Source organism: Peromyscus californicus, unplaced genomic scaffold (genome assembly GCF_007827085.1).
Source record: "Peromyscus californicus insignis strain IS unplaced genomic scaffold, ASM782708v3 Scaffold_4__1_contigs__length_199733344, whole genome shotgun sequence".
NCBI lineage: Eukaryota > Metazoa > Chordata > Mammalia > Rodentia > Cricetidae > Peromyscus > Peromyscus californicus.
In genome coordinates, this window is record NW_026294562.1 from 121,330,679 (window position 1) to 121,351,947 (window position 21,269).

The 21,269-nt window shown below is 45.2% G+C and overlaps 1 protein-coding gene across 2 annotated transcripts in view; it reads left to right on the top strand.

Annotated features, from left to right (window-relative positions):
- The window catches only part of Blm (BLM RecQ like helicase), a 91,045-nt gene extending 71,146 nt beyond the window's left edge, over positions 1 to 19,899 (top strand). For both annotated transcript variants that reach the window (XM_052711862.1, XM_052711863.1), the window contains exons 16-22: positions 774 to 964; positions 3,384 to 3,522; positions 6,125 to 6,324; positions 7,311 to 7,503; positions 10,498 to 10,620; positions 14,152 to 14,353; positions 17,374 to 19,899. In XM_052711862.1, the coding sequence (XP_052567822.1) occupies positions 774 to 964; positions 3,384 to 3,522; positions 6,125 to 6,324; positions 7,311 to 7,503; positions 10,498 to 10,620; positions 14,152 to 14,353; positions 17,374 to 17,551 (1,226 nt within the window). In that variant the 3' untranslated portion in view covers positions 17,552 to 19,899. The remainder of the gene's footprint in view (positions 1 to 773; positions 965 to 3,383; positions 3,523 to 6,124; positions 6,325 to 7,310; positions 7,504 to 10,497; positions 10,621 to 14,151; positions 14,354 to 17,373) is intronic.
- The last annotated feature ends 1,370 nt before the right edge of the window (positions 19,900 to 21,269 follow it).

The following is a 21,269-nucleotide window of genomic DNA, read 5'->3' on the forward strand; positions in this document are numbered from 1 at the left end:
AGTATTTTGGAGGCAGGAGAATTTCACAATTTCAAAGCCATCTTGGGGTACAGTGTGAGACTTTGCCTCAAAAAGGAAGAAATCCAGCATTCCTATAAAATTAAAAACCATGGGCTGGAGAGATGGCTCAGAGGTTAAGAGCACTAGCTGTTCTTCCAGAGGTCCTGAGTTCAATTCCCAGCAACCATATGATGGTTTATAACCATCTGTAATGAGATCTGGTGCCCTCTTCTGGCCTGCAGGGATGCAGGCAGAACATTGTATGCATAATAAACAAATAAATATTTAAAAAAAAAATGACATGTGATCTCAAACATCCAGTGAACTGCAGTATAAAAGGATGTCATTGACACTGTGCTGTTAATAGTAATTTTCTTATTTAGTATTTCAATCTAGCAGAGCACAGCGGCTCATGTGTGCTGTCCTAGCACACAGAAAACCGAGGTAGCAGAGTTATCTAAAGCTCATCTAACCATAGCAAGATTTGATCTCCAAAACCAAACAAAAACACAAAAGGAAGATAGATGAATCTACTCTAAATACTATTTTTAATATTCTTTTGGTTTTCTACTGTAAAAATTTTACATTGGGCCAGGTAGTGGTGGCACACACTTAATCCCAATACTTGGAGGCAGAGGCAAGCAGATCTCTGGGTTCGAGGTCAACCTGGTCTGCAGAGTGAGTTCCAGGACAGCCTGGGCTATACAGAGAAACCCTGTCTTGAAAACCCAGTAAAAAAAAATTTTTTTTGTTCTGTTCTTCATCTCTTTTAGTGGAAAAAGATGGAAACTATCATACAAAGGAAACTCACTTCAATAATTTATATAGCATGGTACATTATTGTGAAAATATCACGGAATGCAGAAGAATACAGCTTTTAGCTTACTTTGGTGAAAAAGGATTTAACCCTGATTTTTGTAAGAAATACCCAGATGTTTCTTGTGACAATTGCTGTAAAACAAAGGTAAAATATGTCATTTAAAATTACTTAATAATTGCCGGGTGGTGGTGGTGCACACCTTTAATCTCAGCACTCAGGAGTCAGGCAGGCAGCTCTCTTAGTTCAAGGCCAGCCTGTCTACAGAGCGAGTTCTAGGACAGCAAGGGCTACACAGAGAAACCCTGTCTTGAGAAACAAAAACAAAAAGTAACAAAAAAAAAAAAAAAAAAACTTTAATAATTAAGAAAATTGCTGACATGTTTTTTTAACTTAAAAAAAAAAAGTAGGCCAGGTGTGGTGGTAAACACGGCAAGCAGATCTGAGTTTGAGGCAGCCTGGTCTACATAGTGAACTCCAGGACAGCCAAGGCTACATTGTGCAATCCAGTCTCCAAAAAATAAATAAATAAATAAACGTAGGCCAGGCTTAGTGGAGCATGCACTTAGAAGGCAGTAGCGGAAGATCAGGGATTCAAGGTGGTCCTTCACTAAGTGCGTCCATGCCAACTGGGGCCGCCTGAAACGTGGTTTCAAAAAGTAACAAAAAACAAAATAGTAAACATCCAAAAAGATCTAACATGGACGAGCAAGGTATTTTAAATTCAACTATAACTTAGAGATCTCATTTTCAAAAGAGTGGTAATAAGAGTAATGTGTTTGAACATTACTTATTTAACTGTAAAGAATAGTGAAAGGGAAGTGATGAATCAATCCCAGCAGCAATTCAGAGGCTGAGACAAGAAAGGGAGAGTTAAGGCCAACCTGGGCTACATAGTGAGATCATGTCTTAAAAAAAAATAGTCGTAACGGTGATGATGACATGACTTGTGGATAAGTTTAATATTGTCTGGCCTGAAATAACCCTGGAGACTGTTAAATTCATTCATTAGGTACTTATATTATGACAATTTCTCTCTCTCTCTCTCTCTCTCTCTCTCTCTCTCTCACACACACACACACACACACACATACACACACACACACACACACACACACACACACACACACCCTCCAGTACTAGGAATTGATCCTAGGACCTCAAGCCCACTAGACAAGTACTCTACCAAAGAACTTTATTCCCAAGTGTCCACCCTGTTTGTGTTATATTTTAAAAGACAAGATCTTTATAGTTGGCCTGGATTGCTTTAACTGTCACCTTGGCACAGCCTATAGCCATCTGAGAAGGGAGTCTCAATTGAGAGATTGATTGCCCAGATCAGGTTAGCCTGTGATGCCTACTGTGGGCAGCACCATTCCCTGGGCAGATGATCCTGGGCTATGTAGGAAAGGTAGCTGAGTGTGAGCCAGCAAGCAGTGTTCTTCCGTGGTTTCTGCTTCAAGCTCCTGCCCCGACTTCTCTCAGTGATAGACATACCTATAAACTGTAATAAATCCTTTTTCCCCTAAGTTGTGTTTGGTTATAATGTTTTATCACAGCAACAGAAATCAAATCAGAGTAGTAGCCCAGGCTGGCCTCAAATCTGCAGTGATCCTTCTGCCTCAGACTCCCAAGTATTGGTACTATAGGCATTGAGCCACTGCACCTGGCTTACAGTTTCATGTTCTAATATTTATGATGACTTTTGCACACTTGCTATATTTTTTAACTGCTTGTGGTGTGCTAGGAACACCCACTGAAGGGAGGCAGCCATGTAATGCAGCGTACTAAGTAGTGGTACAGAAATGTGCAGGGCTAGACAGAGCAGAATAATTTACTCTGGGGGGGATCGGCAGGTTCATTGCTCTTTCCACCACTGCACCCTAGAAAGGCTACTGTCAGCCGCTTACTTGCAGAGTACCTGCTCTGTGACAGCTCTGATCTAGGAATGTAGGGTTCATGCCAAGATGGAGACAGGATAGACGAGGGCAGAAGGAGCATCTAGTAATGAGGACTTCAAAAGGTGGGAAACACTAAGGAAGTAAGAAGAGGAACTGAAAGGAAATGGATCAGGAAAGGAGATTGTCATGTTTGGTGGCCCATAGAGTTAATCCCAGCACTCGGGAGGTGGGTCTGAGTTCAGTGCTAGCCTGGTCTACATAGTGAATTCCAAACCAGCCAGAGTTACATAGTGAGACGTTGTCAAAAATAAATAAATAAATACAGTAGCACCAAGGCTGAAAAGAGATTAAGAGAATTGGTGACTTGCACTTATGGACAGCACTTTATCCTAAAGGCCACAGTCTCACAAGGGACAGACAGAGCACTGTTCCAGGAGGTGTGCAGGATGAAGGACAAGATATATGTCTGAAGCAACAATAACATAGCCACAATAGAGGCCTAATTATTCTAGAATTTAAGAATGAACATTTGAAACTTCCTTAGTTTTTAATCTTCATTTTAACGTGAAAATGAATTATAAGTTTTACCACAATTAATATTAAGCTCTAGTAACCTAGGTCTCCTTATCTTAATTACAGCAGAAGGTAATTTTTTTTATTCATAGGATTATAAAACAAAAGATGTGACTGATGACGTGAAAAATATTGTAAGATTTGTTCAAGAACACAGTTCATCACCAGGAACGAGAAATGTAGGTCCTTCTGGAAGATTCACTCTGAACATGCTGGTCGACATTTTCTTGGGTAAGTCATCTGCTGTATTGTTTGAATTATATCAGTTAAAATTAAACATCTAAAGAAGTGATTACAAGTGCATTAAAAAGTCACGAAGATGAGTTTTCACATAGAAAAAGCAAATAATAGATTAGTAGCCAGGAGGTGGTGGCCCACACCTTTAATCCCAGCACTCAGGAGACAGAGGCAGGGGAACCTCTGAGTTTGAGGCCAGCCTGGTCTACATAAGAAATTCCAGGACAGCCAGGGCTACACAGAGAAACCCTGTCTTGAAAAACCAAAACATAAAAAAAAAAAATTTATTGAATTAGAGATTAAAGATTACTGGAGCAAACTTTTTGTTTGTTTTTTCATTGGTTCAAGAAAAGCAAACATTTTTGTCACACGTTCTTCAGCTTCTTATTGGCCCTTCTGTGTGCATGCATGGTGCTCTCCTGACATTCCACACTTGGGATGCAGAAGCAGGAGGATTGTCACAAGTTTTGAGTCCAGCTAAGATTACATAGCAAAAGTCTGTATCCGAAATAAGTAAATAAAAATTTGTCTCCATCCTTGAGCTTTCTTAGTATGCCCTGCGGCGGAGTCGCTACATCTTTCAAAGCCCGTTAGCAGAGCAGTCCTGTTCTAGAACGTTAGGGAATGCAAATCATTGAAAGAGTTTAAATAGTACAAGATACATGACCAAAAGCCATCTGAAATTTCAAATGATGTAATTATTTGGCCCTCTTAAAGTTAAAGTCTTCCAAAGTAGCTGCTAATTCTGGTTATGTTACAGGCTTTTTAAGTAGATAATAGTTGTGATAAAATTGTGCAAAGCCAGGCATAGTGGGACATGCCTGTAATCCCAGTACTTGGGAGGCAGAGGCAGGAGGATACCACAGTTTCAAAGCTAATCTTGTCTATCTATTGAGTTTTAAGCCAGCCAAGGTTGTATAACAGACGGTCTCAAAAAGTTTTTTAAGCCAGGTGGTGGTGACACATGCCTTTAGTCCCAGCACTTGAGACACAGAAGCAAGCACGTTTCTTTGAGTTCAAGGCCATCCTGGTCTACATAGCATTTTCCAGACCAATAAGAACTACATAATGAAACCCTGTCTTAAAAAAACAAAAAAAAAACCAATTTTTAAATTTTTGTTTTGTTTTTCAAGACACGTTTTTTCTGTATAACAGCCCTGGCTGTCCTGGAACTTGCTCTGTAGCCCAGGCTGGCCTCGAACTCACAGAGATTCTGCCTGAGTGCTGGGATTAAAGGCATGTGCCACCACTGCCCAGCCAGAAAAAGAAAGAAAAAAAAGCAAACTTTTTTTTTAACTTAACCTGTCTTTAAAAAAACAAAATAAAACATTTTTTTTTTTTTTTTTTTTGGTTTTTCGAGACAGGGTTTCTCTGTGTAGCTTTGCGCCTTTCCTGGGACTCACTTGGTAGCCCAGGCTGGCCTCGAACTCACAGAGATCCGCCTGGCTCTGCCTCCCGAGTGCTGGGATTAAAGGCGTGCGCCACCACCGCCCGGCACATTTTTTAATTTAACATTTAAAATTGTGTTGGATGAAAAGGTCACTGCTCTTCTCGGGTGACGGGGAAGGACAGTGCAGGCACTTCCCATCTCTCCTCTTTTGAGATCTGAGGAAATGCTACATTTTGGTTTTGGAATTTGTGTCTGCTTTCTCAGAGTGTAACAAAATATAGACTTAAATACGTACTTTATAATCGAATAGATATTTAAATAAGTAGGACCAGAGATGGTATTTAGAAAACCGATTCAAAGGCCTTACCTAGCATGTGGAAGATCCTTGGTTCAGCCCCAGCAATGGGGAAAAAAAATGTCGAAAGTTCTCTGAGGGCCAGCAAGGTGGCTCAGCAGGCCAAGATGCCTGCTGCCCAGCCTGACGACTTGAGTTCAGTCCCTAGGTCCCATGTGGGGAGAGAACTAACTCCTGCAAGGTTGTCCTCAACTTCTACAACACAAGCTGTGGCACATGTGTACATACAATGAGTAAATAAGTGAAAAACATTCTTTAAAAACTCTGTGAGCTGGTGTGATGGCACACACCTGTAATTCTAAGCACTTGGACGGTGGAAATGGGAGAATCAGGAGTTCAGGTGACGTTGAGGGCAGCCTGGGCTGTTGTGTGACTTTATCAATAACACACAGAAATATAAAGTATAACAGAGAAGTATAAAGCTGTTAGCACTTACATGAGTTCTTTATTTTTTTGCTCTATTTTTCTGATACAGTTTTATAAGCTGGGAATGCAACATTTTGAAATAACAAGCTTGGTATTGCTGTGGTTTTGGTCAACGTGTTATAAACAAAGGGAAGTGGAAGCAGCGGGTCTAGGATGGGGCACAAGCTCAGTGTGCACGAGGTGCTGGCTCCTGCCCCATCACTAAGAGAAAGTACACGCAACCACAGAAACCTTGGCACTCTCCTCAGACAGGCTCATAATTCAGAAATGAGGGTCTGTCTGTGCTGTGGGGTTGCCTGTGGAACAGATGATCTCTTCTATTTGTCCAAAAATGTCCTTGAATGACTTTTTAGCCTCTTCTGTATGAATAATTATGAATAATAAGACATCTATAGTTACTCATCTAACTTTTTGGACCTTATTAGGGAGCAAGAGTGCAAAGATTCAGTCAGGAATATTTGGAAAGGGATCTTCTTATTCACGACACAATGCCGAAAGACTTTTTAAAAAGCTGATACTGGACAAAATTTTAGACGAAGACTTATATATCAATGCCAATGACCAACCAATCGCCTATATGATGCTGGGGACTAAAGCCCAAAATGTGCTCAGTGGCCACTTAAAGGTAAGGTATTTTAAGTGAGCATTTTACTGTCTCTCAGTGAATATACCAGAATATATCATGACAAAGTTTGGTATCCTTCCCAAAGCTTAGGTACTAAATTTACATATGCATTCCCTAGGAACGTATTATGATCTTAATTGGAAAGAGATCTTGAAATTGAACCAATTTATATGACATTTGTCAAAATGAATTTGATAGATTTTCAAGCTACTAAATCTTCCTATATTCATTAAATAAGCATTGATGGGCCAGCAGATGGGTAAAGGCACTTGCTACCAGGTTTCATGACCTGAGTTAAATCTCTGGGACATACATGAACAAAGGAGAGAGCAGATTCCTATAAACTGTCTTTTACATACACACCATAGCATGCATGTATATATGCGTGCATGTGCACGCACATACACATAAATAAATAAAAGAAAAATTAAATAAGCATTTATCGAAAGGCGCTCTCATGTGCTAGGTCCTGGAAGTAGAAAGATGGAGAATACACAGCCCTTGTTCCACGGGGTTTTTACTACCTTTCGGCAGGAAAGAAATACAAAAGTAGGCACCGTGGCTCACCAGGTAAAGATACTGCCATTCAAGCCTGGGAACCCAAATCCGATCCCCAGAACCCGGTAAAAGGAAAGCACTGACTCCACAGTGTCCTCTAGCCTCTCCACATGCACCGTGACATATGTGTATGCACACTCATGCACACACACACAGTATTATTGAATAGAATTTCAAAAGAAATTTTTAAAAAGTCAAACACTGAAAAAAGCCATTCCTTGAGAACGAGTGTGCGTCTGTTCATTCCTCTGATTTCCTTGAGAACGAGTGTGCGTCTGTTCATTCCTCTGATTTCCTTGAGAACGAGTGTGCTTCTGTTCATTCCTCTGATTTCCTTGAGAACGAGTGTGCTTCTGTTCATTCCTCTGATTTCCTTGAGAACGAGTGTGCTTCTGTTCATTCCTCTGATTGCTCTCCTTCTCATTCAGGTGGACTTCATGGAAACAGAAAATTCCAGCAGTATAAAAAAACAAAAAGCTTTAGTGGCCAAAGTATCCCAGAGAGAAGAGGTGGTTAAGAAATGTCTTGGAGAACTTACAGAGGTCTGCAAGTTGCTGGGGAAGGTCTTTGGTGTTCATTACTTCAATATTTTTAATACAGCTACTCTCAAGAAGCTTGCAGGTAAGTGGCTGTGCACCTTGCTCTTCGGGCCCAGATCAGTGGCCACAAGTTCTTACTAAAGGACTCTATTGTTTCTAAGAGAGTCTTTTAATTAATTTGTTGCTATTGAGACAGGATTTCACCATGTCACCCTGACTGGCCTAGATCTCACTATGTAGACCAGGCTGGCCTTGAACTCACAAAGGTCTGCCTGCCTTTGTCTCTACCTCCCAAGTGCTGGGATTAAAGGCCTGTGCCACCATGCCGTGATGAGACAGGATCTTATTATATAGTTTAGGATGGCCGCAAATGGCTAATCCTCTGGCCTCAGCCTCCTGAGTACTAGGCTTATAAGCATGAGCTGCTGCTAAGGGACTTTATAAGTCTTGGTCTATTTTAATTATTTTTGGTTTAATCTTTGGGTTTTCAACCCAGCAATACCACTTAAGCTCTTTCTTGAAGTAAAAATATTTAGGATATATACAGTTCAGATGTGTGCTATAATTTTAATCTTATACTTTTCTGTAAGACTGAATGTTAGGATATGAATAATTACCATCTATAAAGCCAGATGTCAATTATTTTTTGCCTTCCTTCATGATGCTCAGCTATTTCTGTACAAGTACTTTGCAGCGAGGATCTAAACATGAAAGAAACTGTCTTAGGCTTCTTTAAATCTGGATCTATAACACTGCTCTGTCTTCAGTTGAGAAATATTTGCTGATCTGAGTTGTTTGCATGGGCTGAGATAGCTTAACCCAGAATTTCAGCGGTAAGGCCTCTGGAAAATAAGCTGTTGTTGTAATTGACTGCTGTGTGTCCCTCCTGCGCTCCTCCCTCATGAAACCTCATAGTCATCACTCTGCGCTGCCCCATCCCACCAGCACAGGACTCTCCTGTTGAGTAGCCACCTCTGTTTTCCCTCGGTCATCACTGGCATCCCCGCTCTGGTTCGGGGATCTGGTTTTGGTTGTGGTTTTGGTTTCTAGTGCTGTTGTGCTGGGAATTTAACCTTGGGCCCCATGTCCTCCAAGCTGCAGTCCCACCTGCCCCTTCTGCTCCAATACAGGTGCTTTTCTGATGATACCAGAGATGTCAACAGACAGTTACACATCTCAGTGACAAAAATGTAATACTGCTTTATCAACTCTGAACATCTTTTTTAGGTCATGTAAAGTACATGGTGTTGCTTGCAAGAAAACTACAAACTATGGTCCTTTCTCAAGGACAGCACTTCATTGGTGCCAAATTTATTACCTATTACTCGGTCTCACTGCCTTTTTACGTTGACAACATTTTCATGCTAATATGTCTCATGTGCATGTGTTTGGGGAGGGAGTGCATGTGTACATGTGTGTGGAAACCAGAAGACAGTCTCATGTTATTCCTCTTCAAGCACAATCCACTTTTATTTTTCCAACAGGAGTCTTTCACTAGGACCTGGGGCTAGACAATTCTAATTGTCTAGCTGTCCAGTGAGCCCCAGGATGTCCCTGTCTCTACCTCCCCAGCACTAGAATTCTATGTCCAGCTTTTCCATTGGTGCTGGCAACCAAGCTTCCTCCTTTTGCATGTGCAACAAGTGTGGTACTGACTGAGCCCTCCCCTCAGCCCCTGATAGTCTTTCTGAAGACATTTCATGTCATTGAACTAACTCACTCGGTGAGGTACCAATAGCAGTGAGTTTGCTGACCTGCCGACAGTATTAATTCTTAGTAGGTGTACTTAAGATCTCACATGCACAAGCAGGGGTGAGCGCAGGACAGGTGCAGTTTGTCCAGCAGTATTCATAAGACACGCCTTGCCTTCAGAAACTGTGTGAGTTAGAATTGGTTAAAAATGGTGTGTTTTCCTTGGCTATTAATGTAGTTTCCTAACTGGTCTCCTTAATTCCAGATGTGAGCAGGGCATGCTTTTAGCTCTTGCAAAACCACTAAAGCTACAGTAGCTCACTAGATACCATAGTTTGGTCAAAGGGTCTGCATGTGCTTTCCTCTCCCACTTCACCTCACTTCTTCATGAACCTTCTGCTCTACCCACAGTCTGTCACTTTTCCTCTAAACAGAGGAATGAGGTGGAAATCACAGATGGGAAAGGATCAGAAATCCACCCTCTGCTCAAGTCAGAAGTGTAAGGATTAGCACCCGCTTCCTCTCCAGAGCCAGCACTCTTGGCCTCCAGACCAAATCCAAGCCTTCTTGGTCTCTTCCACCACATCTGGCTCGCTTCATCCTTCTTCCTTCAGAACCACTAAGCGCCCTTTCTGCTCCTTCCTATGCAGCCCCCAGGGGACTTGCCCAGCCGTAAGCTGTATGTGCTATCTCTGCAGAGGACTCCAGGGTCCACTTGTTGCTTCACCCTATGTGGGACTGACCAGATGAACAAGCCAGGGCCGGGGCAGCATCAATGTAGTGTGTCTCTTGAGGTGGAGTGTGCATGTCTGCAGTGCAGGGGAAGAGTCAGAGCTAGAGATAGAATGTGGGTGTTTGCAACAATACAGGGACATCAGTCTTGCAGCTAGACAAGTCTTGGCCATGGGGACAGTGGGCAGGAGCCGAGTATGCTGAAAGTGAGCACCCAGCACAGATCCCACCTCCAGCTTCCCCCAGGCACTTGGCTGTCTCCCACTCACTACGTTGGTGTCTATGCCTCTGCTGCTGAAATTAGATGGTGGGTTCGGCCCCTAGCCTGTCTGCTGCATTTCCAGTCTAACTTTGCCTTTTAGAAAACTCCACATGTCCCTGGTGCCCAGCAATAGTTGGCTCTTAACAAATATGAAGAGGCAGGTGGATCTTTGTGAGTTTGAGGCCAGCCTGGTCTACAGAGCGAGATCCAGGAAAGGCGCAAAACTACACAGAGAAACCCTGTCTCGAAAAACCAAAAAAAAAAAAAAAAAAAAAAAAACAAGAAAGAAAAACAAAAACCCAAATATGAGCTAAATGAGTAAATGCACTTGAATTTAGTGGGTTTTCTATGGGTGGTAATTTAAATTCTTAATTTTATGTCCACACACAGAATCTTTATCTTCTGATCCTGAGGTTTTGCTTCAGATTGATGGTGTTACTGAAGACAAGCTGGAAAAATATGGTGCTGAAGTGATTCCAATATTAAAGAAATACTCAGAATGGACACTGCCAGGTTCAGTATCCCACCAAACTTGTTTTCTAAAAGCCTATTTTAATGTTAAGCAATGTATCTCACTGAATTGGAATTATGTGGTTAATACATCCTACACCTGTCACACTGAAGTCCCAGGAGCAGCCCTCGTGGTGTGGCAGGCACCTCTGAGAGGACATGGTATTTAGGGCCCCAGGGAAGCCAGTCATTAAACCTGCTAATGGAGCACAGGTGGGAACCTCTGGCCCATGGGCCTGCACATTGTTCTGGTAAGGCAAGTGCCCAAGGAGTCACAAGCCTTGGGCCCCATTCCAGATCTACCATCATCTCACTGTGATCTTTGGCAGGGCACCAGCGACCTCTGTGTGCTTCAGTGTCCTTATCTGAGGAAGGAACATGTTATCTAACAAGCATGTCTAAGATAACATAGAAGAGTAGAGCTTCAGTGCTTTGGGGAATGAGTGTGTCATCGGAATGCTCTTGTTATTAGTCACTGGAAAAGCCTGGCTCGGTGAGGACATCAAAGCGGAGGCCCCCAAAGAGCAAAAGGGTATTCTGTGGGGTAGTAAAGGGGCAGACTGTGCCCTCCACTGACGTGTGATGCAATAAGTTGTCACCCTCAGCAGACAAACCTGGTGTCTTAGGCAGGTTTCTATTGCTGGGATAAGCACCAGGACCAAAAGCCACTTGGGGAGCTGTAGCTAGAGTTTTCCTGCCTTGCCCACAGACAGGACAAATCTCTGTCACCCGCCAGTCCCACAGCTGCTCAGACCCAACCAAGTAAACACAGAGACTTATATTGCTTACAAACTGTATGGCTGTGGCAGGCTTCTTGCTAACTGTTTTTATAGCTTAAATTAATCCATTTCCATAAATCTGTACCCTGCCACGTGGCTTGTGGCTTACCGGCGTCTTCACAGGCTGCTTGTCATGGCAGTGGCTGGCAGTGACTCCCTCCGCCTTCCTGTTTTCTCTGTTCTCCTCTCTGTTAGTCCAGCCTATACTTCCTGCCTGGCCACTGGCCAATCAGTGTTTTATTTATTGACCAATCAGAGCAATTTGACATATAGACTATCCCACAGCACTTCCCCTTTTCTTTTCTTTCTTTTTTTTTTTTTTTAAAGAGGAAGGTTTTAACTTTTACACATCTCCAAAGCCAGCTTGGTATATTTGGGAATTTGGGCGTAGCTTCTCTTACTACTTCCTGCTGGAGGGGGCACTATATCTTATGGGGACACAAAGAAAATTTTAGGATTATGGAGTAGTCCATGAGGGTGTATCATCTGAGCTAGTTGCCTTGAAACGGTTCTGGATGTTGGATCATCTGGGCCATGGTGTCATCGGAGACCTTTCAGGGGGTCTTGGCTGGTCAAACCTGATGTATCTTAATCTGGAACAAATCTATAGCCTCTGGCTTTCTGTGGGAACAAAAGCAGAGTCTCCTTTCCAAAGTAACATATCCTTACATCCAAATTTTGAAGTCAAGATACCTTTAAAATATACATTTTGGCATAACTCAACAGCTTTTGCAATCAAATGTTTTTCTTCAGTTATGAATATCAAAGAGAACATAATCCAGATTCTCTGTGTGGTAGTCATCTTTATGTGGCTTATTTTTTATATTAGCTTGAGCCTATTGCTTTAAACTGCAGCCTTCTAAGCCTGAAACGGCGCTGTGGCTACTGGATCCACCCACTTCAGCTTCCTAACATGGTGGTGGTACGTTTACCGCCAGCTCTGGGAGCCATCAACTCTCAGAAACAGTGGGTCTATGCTTCTATCAAAGCAGCGTGTATCCCAGAAACCTCTTTTTTTGTTTTGTTTTGTTTTGTACTAGCAAAGGCTAAATCTACCACGCAGCTTAATGTGCCACTTGCAGACGCCTCATTCCTGCCATACTGCTGGTCAAACATGCACGCCAGGAACCCACCATACAGTAGCTCAAGCCCGCAGGCTGTGGCTAACTTGAGAAAGACAACTAGGAAGCTGTTTTAGCTCCGTTTTAGAATCTTCTTTTTACGCTTTCTCAGGTTTTAAGTGGAAATTCCTGCCCCACATTGGGCGCCAGATATAGCAGGAATCTTAAATGTTCTTATTAATAAAATCAAACCTGAGCCAGGTATTGGGGTGAATGTTGGTAAACCAGATGCAGAACAAACCACAGCTACCTCACCTTGCCAATTCCTCAGCTGCTCTTGTTTCCTCAGACTGGAAGCTTCTGTGTCCTCATCCCAATGGCTCTCAGCTGAACTGCTCGAAAGCCTGAAGCTTAACCAGCTAAAAGCTTAACCAGGCCAAATGCTTCTAGTTTCTGGTCCTCACGCCTTATATACCTTTCTGCTTTCTACCATCACTCCCTAGGATTAAAGGCTTGCTTCCTGGGATTAAAGGCATGAGTCACCATGCTTGACTGTATCCTTGAACACATGGATTTCTGCCCCTGGAATGCTAGGATTAAAGGCGTGTGCTACTAATGCCTATCCTCTGTGTTTAATATTGTGGCTGTTCTGTCTCTGACCCCAGATAAGTTTATTAGAGTGCACAATATTTTGGGGAACAAAATACCACCATAGGGAGCAAAGGGTTTATTTGGCTTATAGATCCCCAGTCATAGTCCGCTAAGGGAGGCCAAGGCAGGAGCTGAAGCAGAGGCTATGAAGGAACACTGGCTTACTGGCTTGTTCCCCACTTGGCTTGTTCAGCCTGCCCTCCCATACACACCACCCTCCCATACACCCCAGGACCGCCTTCCCAAGGACAGCTTGGCCAAAGGTAGGCTGAGCTCCTTCCTCCTCTTCATCAAGAAAATAAGAGTTGGGCGGTGGTGGTGCATGTCTTTAATCCTAGCACTCAGGAGACAGAAGATGGGAGATCTCTGTGAGTTCGAGGCCAGCCTGATCTACAGAGCGAGTTCCAGAACAGCCAGGACTACACAGAGAAACCCTGTCTTGAAAAACAAAACAAAACAAAAAGATGCAAATACCCATGGAAATTACTTTCTCCCTTGCAAATGTATGTTTCACTCAGGCCAGGCTCCTGCTTGATATGTGAAGTGTTCATGACAATTATGCAAAGAAATGGCTTCTGTCTGCAAGGAGTAAAATATGGCACTAAATTTTCTGGTGCATTTATTATTAAGAGACTATTGCTTAAAGATGGGGGAGAACATAATTTATTGCCTTTTTATATTGGACTTATTTTCTCAGCATGTTTAAAATGATAAATAAAATCAGCTAATACTTTTGGCATCCTTCACTTCAACTCTCAAAGATTAGTTACACAATGTAAAATGGACATAGGCCTCGTGCAGCCGTGTGAACTAAACCTCACATCTCCAGTTGAGTTAAAAATTATCACAAATTTTTTAAGTAATGAATTTTGATTCTTTCATTAAATATAAATTGCCATTGAACACACTTGAGCTTTTCAAAATAGAAAGGTTTGATTCCTGCCAAGTTGTTGAATCCGTACAGCATGTAAGCCCCGGGAAAGCAGCTAGTATTCGGCTCCAGACACGGGGTCACCTGTAATGTCCACATTTCCTGTTTGTAGCTGAGGACAGTTCCCCCGGCATAAGCCTGATGGGCAGCAGAGGCACCGGGAGGAGCACCCCGGAGGAGCCTGATGAGGAGGAGCCTGTATCTTCTCACTACTTCGCAAATCAAACTAGAAATGAAAGAAAGAGGAAGAAAATGCCAGCCTTCCAACGGCCCAAGAGGAGGAGGACCAGTAACGGCGGCTTCAAGGCAAAGGGGTACAGTCTTTATCTCCTGCGGCGTCGGGTGGGGGGCACAGAGGTGCACACAGGTGCTCCAGCTTGCTTTAAAGCGCTTAGTGAAATTAGCTGGTGTCAGTTCATAGGCTGATGGTTTAGAACTGAACCAGAATAAAAGCATGGCTTCAGATTTTTAAAATAACCTAGTTTAAGTTTGCAAAAACTTCCCCAACTTTGACCTTACCTTGGATTTTTGTTTGTTTTGAGGTAATTGCTCTGATTAAGGTACTTTTCCACCAGAAATACAACTCATACACTGAGTAAATAACAGGGCTTTTGTGAGTTTGCCAGTGTTTGCCACACTCCCTCTGTGGCTGAGGATTCTCTTGGCCTCTCTGCTGCTTTTTGAGACAGGGTTTCATGTATCACAGTCTGGCCTTGAAACTTGATTTATAGCCAAGGGTGACCCTGAATTTATACTCCTCCTGCCTCTACCTCCAAGTGCTGAGATTACCAGCATGGTCCATCACACATGTTTATGCATTGCTGAGATCATACCATTGCCTCCTGCATGGGAAACAAGCCTGCCAGTCCAGCTACATCCCCGGCCTTCCCCTGCTTTGAATGCCTCCTAGCCTAGCAGGGTAGCTGAGAAGATACCACAACTGGGAAATCCAAAGACAGGCAAGCCAGGTTTCTTTAGGGCTGGGTCAGTGGCTTCTGTCTTCCCTTCCCTTCCCTTCCCTTCCCTTCACTTGGCTTTGGGCGGCAACATGTCTTCACAAGGAGAAGCCAAGGTAGAGGAGGCAGATCTTGGCAGCAGGCTTGCTTGTTTCCCACCATTGCACTGTGACACCAGCCCCTCTCCCAGCCTCTGCCAGGTACCCTCCACCTTCTGCAGCTTTGTCTTCCATCCGGACATGGTGGTCCCCAAAGAACTGCATGTTAGAGCAGAAATGCTTAGACAATGGGAAACAGAGCGTCAGGGACTTTTGCAAGCTGTTGGGTTTGCTTTTGCAGTTTTTCTGCCTCTTCTCCTTCTGGGTGATAAAAACAAGATTAAGTGGGGGAAGAGAAAGGAAAGCAATGTCACCAAATTGTCATTCCTTGTTAAATCCATAAACGGACTTCTTAAATGTGCTAACCCTTCTGCCAGAGTACAGAATTAAAGGCATTCATAAATGGTGCCTTAATTTTGTGGTTTTGAGTGCGCAAGTGCCCATCAGATATTCCTCAGTGAGGACATTTTCTCATTTCCTTCATTTATTCCTCTCCCTTGGGAGACATATTTCCTTAGTCGCTCACAGAGCATGAGACCTTAAAAAGCTTCTGGTCCAACCCTCTTGGGTTTAGGGTGGGAAAACTGGCCTGGCCTGCATGGAAAGGGCTGCCTGAGGCCAGCCTCCCTGCTCGGTTTCAGAGGTGGATTGGACCCTGGCCTGGCACGACTGCTCAGAGCAAGTTCACTGCTGCTTGTCTGTGGACACTCCTTGAAAATGTGGCCATCTGTCATCTGGCTTCTGCTTGTTAGAAGCAAGGAGACTAACACTGTTCTTTGCTGCTGGCTCCTTTCTTTAATTTCCACAGCATTTGTTTGTGAGGAAGAAGCTCTTGCTATGTCACCTGGAGTCTAGTTTAAGCAGTAGAACTCAACTTAAACCAGGCGTGAAGGGCCATGCCTATAATAACCCTAGCACTCGGGAGGTAGGAGGCAGGAAGATGAGAGATCAAGGTAATACGAGTTCAAAGCCAGCCTGGGCTCTGTGACACCCTGTCTCAGAGAACAAACCAACATCATAGTGTCCTGCAGCCGGCACCAGCTTCCATGCCAGGTGTAATTAGTCTGTTGAAGGAGGGATTTTCCTCTCGGATCAGCTTGGTGACTACTCACCAGAGCAGCTTCTTTGCATCTGCTCTGGTCCTCCAGCTTTCCCAGCCCACCCTGAGGGCTTTCCAGCCCCCACGCTTCTCACCTGTGTGGTGGGAGAACACTTGGGGCTCCTTGCCAGAGCCCTTCACCCGTCAGACTCCTGGGGCTCACATCTCAGAATGACACACAATGAGCCAGGTGTGGTCTGGGCTCTCTGAGTGGGAGGAAAATGGATGAGCCCTTGAAATGGAGGCTGCTGTTGGCAGATTCATTCTGTAAATCAACATAAACAGCAGGTTTTTGCTCCGGGCTTCATTTCTCAACAGGAAATCAGCATAGGGAAACTTCAGGCTGCCTCTCTGCCAGATCTGCAGTGAAATTGCCTTCCCTCCAGCGAGAGGTTTAAAGTGTTGAAAAACTCTACCTAGCCCAGCAGAGTGTCCTGAGATGCCACTGACTACCCTGGATTCTGGAACTGATGGTGGACTTGAGTGGGTTTGCAGAGCCTCTGAGGGGCTGCCCACTGTCCCTGTATTGGTTTGCGCTCTGGTTTTGTTGGGGAAAGAAAATTGCCATCCTCGGATCAGCAAAGAAGTGACGTACACTCCTCAGCTCAGGCTGTGGCAGGGCCTCTTCCCTGTGTGCATGAGGCAGTGAGCGGGAAGAGTTGGCAGGTCTTTGGGTGCAGCTGAGGGAGCTGCAAGCTACGTGGCCCTGACACATGCCAGACCAATGCATAGGCAGCTTGGGCCTCCTCCCTAGGGAGCCAGATCTGCAGCCTTCTTAGAACTAGTGTGGCTAGGAAGAGGCCACCCAGAGGCTCTGCCCCATCTCCACTTCCCACAAAGCTGTTATCAGTGCGGTAATTCTAGGGCGTCTGATGGCCAGAGATTTGGAGTATCTAAGGCATGTCTTCTCTTCTTCTTTTGTCAGAGTAGATCCAGAGGATTCTGACTGTAGGCTGTGGAAGGCGTGACAGGAGAGAGGGTCTGTGGGTTGGTCACAGGCCACAGAGTTGAGATACTTCAGACAGGGAAACTCACCCTCCCCTCGGAATTTCCAGACAGAAAATGTAGACAAACACAAGACCAAAGAAAATCATGCTTGTTCTCCTAGCAAGTTAACAGACAAAGACCATTAACTTGGCCTCGTTTAGCGTTTTAATTTTCTTTTCTTTGCCACATTTTAGGGGCTCTACTACAGGCAGAAAAACGTCTTCTAAAAGTAAATTCTCTGGTGTAACTGGATCCAGCTCGGCCTCCTGTGCTTCTCAAGCAACAGCAGCAGCAAGTAGAAAATTGGGGATTATGGCTCCTCCGAAGCCTGTAAATAGAACGTTCCTCAGGCCTTCGTATGCATTCTCCTAACAGCACTTCTCAGCAGCACGTCTTGTTTGTCGGCATCTGACCATCTGTGGAGAGAAAGCTGTTAGTCTTGTTACACCATTTGAAGTTTTCACTCCTATCTATTAATATTTAAATGTATCTCGTGTGATAGTTCTTATTTTTAAATAAACATTTTCTTTGCTGCCACTGCAAGTGTGGTGGCCATTGTTTCTCAGAGCATCTGCAGCAATGGCTGAATCATCTACCCCAGAGAAAGTCTGAGTGTAACCTGACACGCGAAGCCAGAAGAAAAGGCACATGGGACATTGTGAAACTGTAGAACTTCTTGTGTGAAGCAAACTCAACCAAGGACAAAGGACAAAGAAAACAGAAGATATATTACCTAGTAACTCCTGTAATATGCACAATGTGCCTATAAATCATTAAGAAAAAGTCAGCACCGAAGACAGCAGAGCAAGGCTGTGAGTGGGCTAGTCTCCCCCCAAAGTTCAGATGACCACAAATATATGAAAATACTCTGTCTCCCTAACTAAAAGTACAAATTAAAACATGAGGTGCCGCCGGGCGGTGGTGGCGCACGCCTTTAATCCCAGCACTCGGGAGGCAGAGCCAGGCGGATCTCTGTGAGTTCGAGGCCAGCCTGGGCTACCAAGTGAGTCCCAGGAAAGGCGCAAAGCTGCACAGAGAAACCCTGTCTCGAAAAACCAAAAAAAAAAAAACATGAGGTGCCGCTCTTTTGCCTGTCAAATTGTCAACCCTAGGGCTGGGTATAGTGTCACATAGCTAAAAACCCCAGTGACTCCAGAGGCAGAGCCAAAGGATCACCTGAGCCCAGGAGTTCAGGGCCAACCTGGGCAGACACATTCTCCTTTTTTAAAAAAAAGAAAGAAAGGATAGTTGGGCAGTGATGGCACATGCCTTTAGTCCCAGCACTCCTGGAACCAGAGACAGGCAGATTTCAGTTTGAGGCCTGCATGATCCAGGACGGCCAGGGCTACACAGAGAAATCCTGTCTTGAAAAAAGAAAACAAAACAAATAACAACAAAAAACCTGCCTAGTCTGTACTGGATGAAAATAGCCAAATAGACTGTGCTTGCAAACATTTATTAAATATTGATATACTTCCTGATTTGCCCTTTGGGTAATGCCCAACTCCTTGACCTTGTTCAGAAGGGAGCTGGAAGCCTTCAGACCACTGTCCTGAGACCTCAGAACTGAGGTGGGCATATACCTATGCAGAGGAACCACCTAGTTCCTACCACCAGGAACTTTGGCTGTTTAGTGGACAGACTAGTCAAATGAGTTAGCTGAGAGCCGTTTGCTTAATAAACCTTCCAGAGCTGGCAAGCCATGACTCCGGTTGGGATGAGAAGACGGGGTGGAGGACCAAGTGGCCAAGGTCACCGGAGAGCTGTGGGTCTAGAGGGACCCAGCATTCTCTGTGGTAGCCTATCTGGAAGGAAAAGCTGCTGCCACCTCTGTTCTAGGCCAGTTGGGTTAAGAGTTCAACGTCATCCTCAGCTATACCATGAATTTGACCACAGCCTAGGCCACATAAGACCCTATTTCCAAAATAAAAGGACAGGACAGGACAATTCTCCCAACCTCCTGGTTTGGAACCAGGAGCCTGGGGACTTTGATTTGTCCAGAATCTGATAACCACAAGTGGCAGGCACAGACTTCACTCAGATCTAGAGAAACATTCTAGGTTGGAACTGACACCGAAATTGCAGCTGCCTCCTTCCTCCAGCTTGGCCTCCAGTCTGAGCAAAAACCCAGGGAATGTACCATTCCATGTGGGCAACCCCCAGAGGAGGCAAGCAGAGGCGAGTGACAGAGAAGCTGCCCTGGGCCCGGCCCTAATGAGGATGTTCCGTACAACCATAGCCTCAGGGAAGGCAAGAGTAACTGGAGTGTTAGCAGGGGCCTGCCCTAGGAACAGTGACCAGGAGACTTGACTCCAGCTCTGGCCAGCATCCATGGAACCTCTGTCTCATGCACACGCCCATGAGACCCTTGTATTCTGGAGAGCTGATGGGTGACCCCTGATCAGTTCCAGGGACAAACAAGCTTCCATGACCTCACAGAGGCAATATGGAGAGCCAAGTCTATGCCAAGGCCACCCAGCACCCAGCCTTGAAAAGCAACACATCATGGTATCCTTTTTTATGTAGGAAGCAGAATTCAGAAAGGTTATGTAACTTGCCCGAAACCACGGAGCTAGGAACTGGTAGTAAGTAGGGTAACCCGGTCTCTGTCTGCCTTGGAGCCCCAGTTTGTACCTGTTTCCCTGGTGTGATTAACACAGCCCCTTTTCATTCTCCGAAGTGTTCCAGTTAGGACAATAAATGTATGCCATCCGGGTCTATGTGCTCAAAAGTCTCTCTGTTCTTTCCTTAAGCACTCCAACCTCCTCTCCCAGCCCCATTTTTCCAAAGCCTCAGGGGCCACCTGCCCTGACCTGTTCTGCTCCCTTGCAGCAGGCTCCAGGGACAGCCAGCCTGCAGAGTCAGCCAGCACCCGCTCAGCCGCAGCTCCTCCACAAGAGGAAATGGAGCCCCAGGGCCCTGCTCTTCTTGAGAAACTGCTGCACCTCCACCTCCCACCAGTCTGGAAGACTCCCTCCATCCTTAGAAAGCTCCAGAAGCCTGGCCAAATCTCTTTTCCCAGCTCCACAGCTGTGTAAGTGGGGGGCTGCCATCCGCCTGGAAGTCCAGCTCCCAGCCTGCCTAAAGCATCTAGGACCTAAAGTCTAGGCAGAGGGACCGTGGCCTGGACAGAGCCCCCACAGAGCTCTAGCAGCCTCTTAGTCAACTCCCACAGCCTCTGTGTAACCTCCCTGGTGGGGACAAAAGAGGCAAGTCAGGGTCTCACACAGGTGGCAACTTCCTGCCCAGCCCTGCAGGGTGCTGGGGTCCCTATGCACTCTATCGCTCTGGGGTGCTCGAAGCAAGGGCTCAGAGCTGCAGCTGTGCAGTGCAGCCCAAAGCTCCAGGGAGCAGACCTCGCAAGCTCGGGCTTCCAAATCAGTCTCCTGCTTTCTACCTCTCCTTCATTCAGCCAAGCTCCCCTGTTGATGGGAGAGGAGGAGGGAACAAGCCACACAGTGGTTGAGGTAGCCTTCGGACCTGTTCTGGGAATGACTGGAATGACAAGCCAAGCTGGGGTGGCGCACCCCTTTAATCCCAGCACTCGGGAGGCAGAGGCAGGTGGATCCCTGAGTTCGAGGCCAGTCTGGTCTACAGAGAAGTTCCAGGACAGGACAGCCAGGACTACACAGAGAAACCCTGCCTTGAAAACACCAAGCAAACAGAACAAGCCAAAAAGTCAGAACTTAAGTTCCCAGAGCCCCGGTAGGGTAGGCCATTCTCCCTGGGGCTAGGGTCTTACATCCAGCCAAGTGTGCACAACTGAGTTTGGTTTGGGGACCAACAGGAGGTGCTGGAATGATACTCTTTATGGCCCCTAAGCTGAGGTCTGTTCACCCCCAAAAGACCCCTGTGCCCCATGGATACCACACAGGGCTGCCATCCTCATACAAGGACCAGCCTGGCCTGATGCTGTCTCAGACCCTGCTGGGAGCTGTGTGACCCTTTGCCAAGGCAGGCCTCTACCTCTCCCAGGGAAGACTTCCTCATGGGGAAAAAAATCCCCAGGCAGTGACCCTTGGGACATGGGGGAAAAAACCTGGGGCTTCTGGCCATTAACAGCCTCTGACACCCTGACCTGGAAGGAAAG